Genomic DNA, 12139 nt, shown 5'->3' with positions numbered 1-12139 from the left:
TTTATAAGATTTTTAAAGTTGGGGGTGGAGGGAGTATATTTTCCTGGATTACAAAATCAGTCTTCAGAAAGAAACATGAAATATGCTCACAGATAAATCTCTAAAGGCATGTTTCCCTTTACCTTTGGGCCCAGAAATTAAAGTATTTGACATATATATTTAAAGTGTCAGTGTGGCTAGGAATCACAAAGTTCATTACTTAATGTTTTATATTAAAGGAGCAATCCTATTGCTTTAATTAAAACTATTTTCCTTTTCTTCCTGATTTAGTTTTTCAGACTCTCTTCATTTCTCCTATACTTCCCCCTGTGAAATATAAGGTGTTTATAAGGGAAGTTTAAAGAACTTAGTTCCATAATAGGACATTTAAAAATAATAATTCATAAAATGAAAACAAAATATTATGAAAAAAACCCCACATATTAGAAAATTATTTTAAAAATATAGACCTTGTTATAGAAATCAAACAACTCCTCGTGACTGAATTCCACAAGAACTTTCTCCAGGCTCTGTAAGGAAGAAAAACAACAAAAAGAATGTAGCTGCACACAATTTACATCACATTTTTTCTCTCCAGATAATCCTAGAATATGACATAAGATTGTCCTCTGAGTGGTTTTTAAAAATGCTTACCCGCTCTACTCAACCCCATGATTCTTAGAACTCAAAAATGCACTTAACAACACTCTACTTTAGCAAAAGGTTTCAACTCTACAGAGACATCTGTCCTTCAAGTTGACTCTACGAAGGTTAATAAAACATATGCCAGTAAGAGAACAACTTCCTTATCTAATTTTTTTCAAGACAGAGATAATACATGAGATTATATTTCATCTTTCTCAGCAGTCTGTTTGAAATCTAGTAAATACCATTACACAAAGACACTGGAGGCAGGATATCTGATTGAACTCATCCAGCCATTAATGCCTCACATCAGCACAGCTACTGCCTCCAAGCACTAATATAGCAGTTGTGATCTCAACATGCTGAGGGTTACGTTCTTTAATGTACAGACTCAGCAAAAGTTCACAATTAACACAACAGTTTCAAAGCCAGGACTTAAACACTCTCTTTCCTTTTACTTCACATGCATTGGAGAATCCTTTATGGGTGCTACAGATGCTAAGTAATATTGTGTATGTATGTATGATGCTGTAGTAAAGTATGATATTAAACTAAACCCAACTCAACTCAATCCAACCTACTTTTGGTTGACTCCATACACTGAGGAAACAATTCAAACAAGTTGCTTAAGACTGCTCAAATGTATTTATTTTATTCAAGGTCCCTCTGAAGAAGTGAAAATTAATGAGGGGACAATGCCAAGAATATGCTAACTGCTCTGATCACACTGCTGCAATCACATGATATAAAATGGGCATCATGAACTAAAGAAGTAGAAAATTGATGCAAAATTGAGCCACATAATTAATTGTTTATGGTCATTTCCAACATACTATTTATTCTAGTTCCCAGTTCCTATGTTCACTTTTGTTTATCTGTTTTAATGATATCCATTTCTATTTACAAAGCCGACATTTCAAACCAAAGTATCTCTAACTAATTCCAGAAGAGTCAATGGGGCTATGTTCAGAAAATGTATCTCACTTTTCATGAAGCTAAGTGTACAGGATCAAATTTCCATACTTCTAAGTACTTAAGCTTTAAAATGAATAAAGAAGTACATCTGCTTTAAAACCTCTTCCCTTAAGAATGATATAAAATCATAAAGTTTTTATACTATATTAGAAAAATTCATTGGCTGTCATATATCATTAAAGCTCCAAAGATTTAATCAGCATCATCTATACATACTATATGTCCTCCTAGCAGTTAAGGAAGGATGATACCCTAAATTTCTGAGAAAAGCAAGACAAGTTCATTACTCTCACCTCCATCCAAAAAGATAGGAGAGAATGAAGGCTGAATCAGTGTGTAAACAACTGATTTGATGTACCCCTAAAGGTAGCAGTCAAGCCACGTTCTTGTTTTCTGTATTTTGCTTTGCTTTGTTTTAAGGTGGTGTTTCTAAAATGTTACATTGACGAAAGAGAATAAATTTAAATTTGAAAACACACTTCTTAAAAGAACAATAGCTATAGTGGTAGATTAGGAAGCTAGAGGCCCTCTTTCCACCACTAAGATACCAAGTTAACAATACATGGATCAGAATACCCTTGTGAGAACTTAAGAGACCAGTTGAGAAGCTACAGCACCCATGCCATTATAAAACCAAGAAGAAATTCCAATGAAAATGGTAGGAAATTAATTTCACAGTGTTCAGTGTATCCATGCTGATATCTTCTCCCATGTAGAACAGTTGGAGCAACCAAGAAGAACCCCCCAACCCCCATGCCAGAGCTTTTCCCTCAGGACAGAAACAAAAGAATGAACCATACATCCAACATTCTGGCTTTCTGGGGGATTCCCAAGGAACTGGTTTCTGTATCACTTAAAGAAAGGCACTCACAGGCCCAGCACCAGCGTTTGGAAGGCACTGAAAACAGAGGTGAGAGGCATATTAGAGCCGCAGATCCACAGGCAGGTGCCAGAGGGAGCAAGATATCAGAAAACATTTGAGAGGCGCTAGAACTCCCAGCTGGGCTGATTAGTGAAGGTCTTTCCCTGCGCAAGGTCAGTATGCAAAGACTGGAGGAGGTAGTTGTCTTTCAAAATGCCCAGCAAAAATCACAAAGCATACAAAGCAATAGGGAAATACACCCTAATAATCAAATGAACAAAATAAAACTCTGGAAACTTACCCTGAAAAAACAAAGGTCTATAAGCTACCTGACAGGGAATTTAAAATAACTATTATAGGGATGTTTAATGAGCTAAAAGAGGGCTGGGAGCAGTAGCTCACATCTGTAATCCCAGTACTTTGGGAGGCCAAGGCAGGTGGATCACCTGAGGTCAGGAGTTCGAGACCAGTCTGGCCAACATGGTGAAATTCCTCTACTAAAAATACAAAAATTAGCCAGGCATGGTGGCATGCACCTTTAATCTCAGCTACTCGGGAGCCTGAGGCAGGAGAATCACTTGAACCCAGAAGGCAGAGGTTGCAGTGAGCCAAGATCGCGCCACTGCACTCCAACCTGGGTGGTAAAGTGAGGCTGTCTCAAAACAACAGAGAGAACACAGACTATTGAAAACAATCAGGAAAGTGATACATGAACAAAAACACAGAAACTATGAAAAAGAACCAAACAGAAATCCTGGAGCTGAAAAATACAATAACTGAACAGAAAAAGTTATTAGAGGTATTCAACGACAGTCTTAGGCAAAATGAAGAATCAGTGAACTTGTAGACAAGTTATCTGAAATCACCGAGCAGAGGAGAAAAAAGAAAGAAGAAATGTGAAGTGATGCTAAGGGATTTAGGACAGTATCAAGCAGGTCCGTATATGCATGATGGGTATTCCAGAATGGAAAGTAAGAGAGAAAAACTTATTAAGAGAGCTTATCTGAAGAAAAAATGGCTGAAAAATTCCCCCACGAGTGGACAGAAATGTACATACAGATCAAGAAATTCAAAGAACTCCAACTAGGAAAATCCAAAGATAACCATACTAAGACATACTATAGTCAAACTATGTAAAGTCAAAGACAGAAACTTAAGAGCAGCAAGAGAAAAGTGATTTATCACATATGAGGGAGCTTCCATAATATTATCAGCAAATTTCTCAGCAGAAACTTTGAAGGCCAGAAAGGAGTCGGATGATATACTCAAAGTGCTGAAAGGAAACAAAAACAAAAACAAAAACAAAAAAACTATTAATCAGGAATACTGTATCTGGCAAAACAGTTATTCAAAAGTGAAGAAGAAATTAATATTTTCCCAGATAAAGAAAAGCCATGGGAGTTCATTACCTGGAGCTACTCTATACAAAATGCTAAAGGAAGTACTTTAAGTTGAAATGAAAGGACAGCAAGCAAAAACACAAAGATGTATAAAAATATAAGTTTCTCTAATAAAGGTAAATACATGGAAAAATATAGTAATAGGTACTACTGTAAATTTAGTATGTGAAGTTTAAATGAAAAAAAAAACTCCAAAACAAAACAAAAAACCATAAATCTATGTTAATGTATATATAATATATAGAAACGTAATTTGTAACATCAATAACAAATGAAGAAGTGCAGCAGTAAAGGAGAAAGTTTTTGTATGTGATTAAAGTTAGGTTGTTATCACTTTGAAATAGAACGCTATAACTTTGAGATGTTTTATGGATTTACAATGGTAACCACAAAGAAAATAACTATAGAATACACACAAAAGGAAGTGAGAAGGGAATGAAAGCATATCACTAGAAAAAAAATCAATGAAACGCAAAGGAAGGCAATGAGAGAGGAAGGGAACAAGACATAGCCAGCAACTAACAAAATGGCAATAAGTCCTTGCGTATTAGTAATTATTTTAAATGTAAACAGATTAAACTCCCCAATCAATAGACATAGGCTGGTTGACTGGATTAAATAACAGAATCCAACTATATGCTGTCTATAAGAGACACACTTTAAATCTAACAATACATATAGGCTGAAAGTGAAAGGATGGAAAAATATATTCCATGTAAATGGTAACAAAAGAGCAGAAGTGGCTACACTAAAATCAGACAAAATATAGTTTAGGGAGCAGAGCAAGATGGTCGAATTGGAACAGCTCCAGTCTCCAGCTCCCAGCGCGACTGACACAGAAGATAGGTGATTTCTGCATTTTCAACTGAGGTACTGGCTTCATCTCACTAGGGAGTGCCGGACAATCGGTGCTGGTCAGTTGCTGCAGCCCGACCAGCCAGAACTGAAGCAGGGCGACGCATCACCTCACTTGGGAAGCGCAAGGGGGAAGGGAATCCCTTTTCCTAGCCAGGGGAACTGAGACACACAACACCTGGAAAATCGGGTGACTCCCACCCCAGTACTGCGTTTTACCAAGGGTCTTAGCAAACGGGCACACCAGGAGACTTTATCTCACAACTGGCTGGGAGGGTCCCACACCCACGGAGCTTCCCTCATTGCTAGCACAGCAGTCTGCGATCTAAGTGCAAGGCAGCAACGAGGCTGGGGGAGGGGCACCCACAATTGCTGAGGTTTAAGTAGGTAAACAAAGCTGCTGGGAAGCTCGAATTGGGTGGATCTCACAGCAGCTCAAGGAGGTGTGCCTGTCTCTGTAGACTTCACCTCTGGGGACAGGGCATAGCTAAACAACAAAAACAACAAAAGCAGCAGAAACCTCTGCAGACACAAACGACTCTGTCTGACAGCTTTGAGGAGAGCAGTGGATCGTTCTCCCAACACGGAGGTTGAGATCTGAGAACGGACAGACTGCCTGCTCAAGTGGGTCCCTGACCCCTGAGTAGCCTAACTGGGAGACATCCCCCACTGGGGCAGACCGACACCCCACACCTCACACGGTGGAGTACACCCCCGAGAGGAAGCTTCCAAAGCAAGAATCAGACAGGTACACTCACTGTTCAGCAATATTCTATCTTCTGCATTCTCTGCTGCTGATACCCAGGCAAACAGGGTCTGGAGTGGACCTCAAGCAATCTCCAACTGACCTACAGCTGAGGGTCCTGACTGTTAGAAGGAAAACTAACAAACAGGAAGGACACCCACACCAAAATCCCATCAGTACATCACCATCATCAAAGACCAGAGGCAAATAAAACCAAAAAGATGGGGAAAAAGCAGGGCAGAAAAGCTGGAAATTCAAAAAATAAGAGCACATCCACCTGCAAAGGAGCATGGCTGCTCGCCAATAGCGGATCAAAGCTGAGACGGAGAATGACTTTTGTGAGATGAGGAAAGGCTTCAGTCATCAGACTTCTCAGAGCTAAAAGGAGAATTACGTGCAAGCATAAAACAAAATCTTGAAAAAAATTAGGAATTGATAACTAGAATAGTGTACAGAAGACCATAAGCGAAATGACAGAGATGAAAACCATGACCGCGAGAAATGCGACAAATGCATGAAAGCTTCAGTAACCGACTGATCAACTGGAAGAAAAGAGTATCAACAGTGAGGATCAAATGAATGAAATGAAGCAGAAGAAATCTGAAAAAAGAAGAAAAAATAGATAACTACAAGAAATTATGGGATTATGTAAAGACCAAACCTAAATCTGATTGGGGTGCCTAAAAAGTGAGGGAAAATGGAATTAAGTTGGAAAACCTCTTCAGGATATCATCCAGGAGAACTTCCCAACCCTAGTAGGGCGATAACATTCGTCTCAGGAAATACAGAAGAGCGCCACAAAGATACTTCTCGGAAAGAACTCCAAGACATATAATTGCCAGATTCACAGAAGTTGAAATGAAGAGGAAAAAATGTTAAAGAGACAGCCAGAGAGAAAGGTCGGGTTACACAAAGGAAGCCCATCAGATTAACAGCAGATCTCGGCAGAAACTCTACAAAGAAGCCAAGAAGAGTGGGGGCCAATATTCAGCATTCTTTAAAAGAAAAGAATTTTTCAACCCATAATTTCATATCCAGCCAAACTAAATTTCATGAGTGGAAAGGAGAAATAAAATCCCTTTACTGAATAAAGCAAATGCTTAGAGATTTTGTCACCACCAGGCCTGCCTTACAAGAGACCCTGAAGGAAGCACTCAACATGGAAAGGAACAACGGACCAGCCATTGCAAAAGCAATGCCAAAATGTAAAGACCATCGAGGCTAGGAAGAATTTCATCAACTAGCGAGGCAAAACAACCAGTTAATATCATAATGAGCAGGATCAAGTTCACACATAACTATATTAACTTATAGAAATGAAATGGACTAAATGGTCCAATTAAAGACACAGTTCAACTAGATAAAGTCAAGACCCATCAGTCTGCTGTATTCCAGGAGACCCATCTCACATGCAGAGACATACATAGGCTCAAAATAAAGGGATGGAGGAAGATCTACCAAGCAAATGGAGAACAAAAAGCTGGGGTTACAATACTAGTCTCTGATAAAACAGACTTTAAACCATCAAAGATCAAAAAAGAGACAAAGAAGGCCATTACATAATGGTAAAGGATCAATTCAACAGGAAGAGCTAACTATCCTGAATATATACTTAATACAGGAGCACCCAGATTCATAAAGCAAGTCCTTAGAGACTTCACAAAGAGACTTAGACTCCCATACAATAATAATGGGAACTTCAACACCCTACTGTCAACACATTAGACAGATCAATGAGACAGAAAGTTAACAAGGATATCCAGGAATTGAACTCATCTCTGCAGCAAGCAGACCTAATGAACATCTAGAACTCTCCACCTCAATCAACAGAATATACATTCTTCTCAGCACCACATCACACTTATTCAAAATTGACCACATAGTGGAAGTAAAGCACTCCTCAGCAAATGTACAAGGAGCAAAATTATAACAAAACTGTCTCTCAGACCACAGTGCAATCAAACTAGAACTCCAGGACTAAGAAACTCAATCAAAACTGCTCAACTACATGACTGAATAACCTGGTCTGAATGACTACTGGGTACATAGCGAGAATGAAGAGAGCAGAAATAAAGATGTTCTTTAAGAACCAATGAGAACAAAGGGTAACATACCAGAATCCTCTGGGACACATTTAAAAGCAGTGTGTAAGAGGAAGTTATAGCACTAAATGCACACAAAGAAGCTGGAAAAGATCTATAATTGACACTCTAACATCACAATTAAAAGAACTAGAAACAGAGGAAACACATTCAAAAGCTAGCAGAGAGGCAGAAATAACTAAGATCGGAGCAGAACTGAAGGGAGATAGAGACACAAAAAACTTAGATCAAAATCAATGGATCAGGTTGGTTTTGAAAAGATCAACAAATTGATAGACTGCTATGAGACTAATAAAGAAGAAAAGAGAGAAGAGAGAATCAAATAGGCGCAATAAAAAATATTAAAGGGATATCACCACCGACCCCACAAATACAAACTACCATCCAGAGAATACTATAAACACCTCATAAAATGAACTAGAAAATCTAGAAAGAGAATGGATAATTTCCTGGACATACACTCTCCCTAGACTAAACCAGGAAGAAGCTGAATCCCTGAATAGACCAATAGCAGGTATACAAGTGGGAGCAATAATTTATAATACAACCAAAAAAGTCAGGACCAGACAGATTCACAGTTGAATTCACCACCAGAGGTACAAGGAGGGCTGGTGCATTCCTTCTGAAACTATTCCAATCCAACAGAAAAAGAGAGAATCCTCCCTAACTCATTTTATGAGGCCAACATCATGTGATACAAAGCCTGGTAGAGACACAACAAAAAAGAGAATTTAGACCAATATCATGATGAACATAGATGCAAAATCCTCAATAAAATACTGGCAAAACCCGGATCCAGCAGCATATCAAAACTTATCCACCATTCAAATTAAGGCTTCATCCCTGGGATGCAGAGCTGGTTCCAACTTATCACATAAATCAATAAGCGTAATCCAACATCAACAGAACCAAGACAAAAACTACATATTGATTATCTCAATAGATGGAAAAGGCGCGCGGCAAATTCGCCCTTCATGCTAAAACAATAAATTAGGTATTGATGATATCTCAAAATAATAAGAGCTGGCTATGACAAACCCACAGCCAATATCATATGAATGGGCAAAAACTGGAAAAATTCCCTTTGGCTTGGCACGAACCGCGGGATGCCTCTCTCACCACTCTATTCAACATAATGTTGGAAGTTCTGACTAAGGCAATCAGGCAAGAGAAAGAAATAAAGGGTATTCAGTTAGGAAAGAAGAAGTCAAATTGTCCCTGTTGCAGATGACATGATTATATAGAAAACCCCATTGTCTCAGCCAAAATCTCGTAAGCTGATAGCAACTTCAGCAAAGTCTCAGGATACAAAATTAATCTGCAAAAATCACAAAGCATTCTTGTACACCAGTAACAGACAAACAGAGAGCCAAATCATGAATGAACTTCCATTCACATTGCTTCAAGAATAAATACCTAGGAATCCACTTACAAGGTGCAGAGACCTCTTCAAGAGAACTACAAACCACTGCTCAGTGAAGTAAAAAAGAGGACACAAACAAATGGAAGAACATACCATGCTCATGGATAGGGAACAATCAATATCATGAAAATGGCCATACTGCTTAAGGCAATTTGTAAGATTCAATGCCATCCCCATCAAGCTACCAATGGTTTCTTCACAGAATTGGAAAAAACTGCTTTAAAGTTCATTTGGAACCAAAAAGTCCGCATTATACGAACAATCCTAAGTCAAAAGAACAAGCTGGAGGCATCCTTCTGACTTCAAACTATATATACAAGACTACAGTAACCAACAGCCTGGTATTGGTACCAAAACAGAGATATAGACCAATGGGGCAGAACAGAGTCCTCAGAAATAATACCACACATACTACAGCCATCTGATCTTTGGCAAACCACAGGAAACAAGAAATGGGGAAAGGATTCCCTATTTAAAAATGGTGCTGGGAGAAATTGGCTAGCCATAAGTAGAAAGCCAAAGAAACTGGATCCTTTCCTTACTCCTTATACGAGAAATTAATTCAAGATGGATTAAGAGACTTAAATGTTAGACCAATACCAAAACCTAGAAGAAAACCTAGGTATTGATACCATTCAGAACATAGGCATGCTGAGGACTTCATGTCTAAAACACCAAAAGCTAGCATAGAAAGCCAGAAATTGACAGTAGGATTTAATTAAACTAAGAGCTTCTGCACAGCAAAAGAAACTACCATCAGAGTGAACATGCAACCTACAGAATGGGAGAAAATTTTTTGCAATTCTCATCTGACAAGGGAGGCTAATATCCAGAACCTACAAAGACTCAAACAAATTTACAAGAAAAAACAACCCCATCCAAAAGTGGGCAAAGGATATGAACAGGCATTTTCTCAAAGACATTTGTAACCAACAGACACATGAAAAAAATGCTTTCGTCATCAGAGAAATGCAAATCAAAACCACAATGAGATACACCATCTCACACCAGTTAGAATGGCGATCATTAAAAGTCAGGAAACAACAGGTGCTGGAGGATGTGGAAAATGAACACTTTTACACTGTTGGTGGGATTGTAAACTAGTTCAACTATTATGGAAAACAATATGGCGATTCCTCAGGATCTAGAGCTAGTACCATATGACCCAACCATCCCATTACTGGGGATATACCCAAAGGATTATAAATGTATGCTGCTATAAAGACACATGCACGTATGTTTATTGCGGCACACTATTCACAATAGCAAAGACTTGGAATCAACCCAATGTCCATCAGTGACAGACTGGATTCACGAAAATGTGGCACATATACACCATGGAATGCAGCCATAAAAGGATGCGTTGTGTGTCCTTTGTAGGGACATGGATGCAGCTGGAAACCGTCTTTCTCAGCAAACTTCTCCTTAAGAACAGAAAACCAAACACACTGTTCTCACTTACCGGTGGGAACTGAACAATGAATCTTGGACTCGGGGAAGGGAACATCACACAGCGGGGCCTATCGCTAGGGAGGGGTGGAGGTGGGAGGTTCACACTGGGAGTTATACCTGATGTAAACGACGAGTTGATGGGTGCCGAAGAGTTGATGGGTGCAGCACACCAACATGGCACTAGTGTACATATGTAACAAACCTGCACGTTATGCACATGTACCCTAGAACTTAAAGTAAAATAATTAAAAAATATATATATATATACTTTAAATAAAAAACCATTACAAGAGACAAAGAAAGACATTATATAATAATAAAAGGGTCAATTTACCAGGAAAATATAACAATTATAAGTATTTATGTACCAAACCTCATAGCTTTGGTGCATAAATACAGTAATTTCTCACTTAATGTTGTCATAGGTTTTTGAAAATCGTAACTTTAAGTACAATGACAAATAACAAAGTCATTTTTCCCCCACCATGATGACGAAAGGACATTGAACAAAATGACATTATTTAAAAGCCTGCTGTACACTGTTTTGCTTAAAGATGCAGTTTCCAAGAACCTATCACAATGTTATATGAGGACTTACTGTATTTCTATGAATCTAAATATATGGAACAAACTTTGGCAGGATTGAAGAAATTGGCAACAACACAATAAATAATAGGAGACTTCAATATTCCACTTTCAACAGTGAACAGAATTATACAGAAAATCAATAAGGAAACAAGATTTAAAAAACCCTATAGACCAATGAGACCTAACAGACATATACAGAACACTCCAATCAAAAATAGCAGAATATATATTGTTGAGTACCCATGGAACATTCTCTGGGATAAGACCATGCGTTGGGCTACAAAGCAAATCTTAAATTCCAGAAGTCTGAAGTCAAAGTATCTTTTCTGATTACAATGGAATACAACTAGAAACCAGTAGCCCAAGGAAAACTGGGAAATCTAAAAATATGTGGAAATTAAACACATTCTCATACAAGCAATGGGTCAAATAAGTCACAAGGGTAACTGGAACTGGGAAAATACCTTAAGACAAATGAAAGTGAAAACACAACATGCCAAAATTTGGGGATGGAATGAAACTAGTGTTAAAGGGTTAAGTTTATAGCTGTTAAATGTATAATGTAAAAAAAATATATATATATATATATATATCTCAAGTTAACAACCTAACTTTACACTCAAGAAACTAGAAAAAAAAAAAAAACCAAACCAACCTCAGGTCAAAGTGAGCAGGAAGAAGAAAATAATATAGACTATAACAGATAAATGGCATAGAAAATAAAAAAAAATATAAAAATTCAAAGAAATTAAGAGTTAGCTTTTTAAAAAGATCAACAAAATTTACAAACCCTTAACTAGACTAATTAAGAAAAAAAGAGACAAGACCCAAATAACTAACATTAAAAATAAAAGACAGGACATTGTAACAGATGCCATAGAAATAAAAAAGTGTTATAAAAGAACACTATGAACAACTGTTTGCTAACAAGTTGAATAACCTAGACAAGATGGATAAATTCCTACAACCAACCTACTAAGACTAAATCATGAATAAATAGAAAATATGAACAGATCAATAAAGAATAAGGAGACTGAATCAGTAGTTAAAAACCCCTCAACAAAGAAATGCCCAGGACCAGATGGTTTCACTGAAGAATTCTACGAAACATTG

General features: G+C 37.8%; 1 protein-coding gene across 11 annotated transcripts in view; it reads right to left on the bottom strand.

The window, feature by feature from the left end:
* Nucleotides 1-12139, bottom strand: part of COMMD10 (COMM domain containing 10) — a 247673-nt gene that overhangs the window by 12639 nt on the left and 222895 nt on the right. For all 11 annotated transcript variants that reach the window (XR_002522695.2, XR_002522694.2, XR_002522696.2 and 8 more), the window contains one exon: nucleotides 450-509. Coding sequence is in view for 4 of the 11 variants with exons in the window: in XM_021939605.2 (XP_021795297.1) it covers nucleotides 450-509 (60 nt within the window). In the remaining 7 variants the exon portion in view is untranslated. The remainder of the gene's footprint in view (nucleotides 1-449; nucleotides 510-12139) is intronic.

The sequence above is a fragment of the Papio anubis genome, chromosome 5 (assembly GCF_008728515.1).
Source record: "Papio anubis isolate 15944 chromosome 5, Panubis1.0, whole genome shotgun sequence".
NCBI lineage: Eukaryota > Metazoa > Chordata > Mammalia > Primates > Cercopithecidae > Papio > Papio anubis.
The sequence above is the reverse complement of the archived record's forward strand: the minus strand, read 5'-3'. Positions and strand labels throughout refer to the sequence as shown.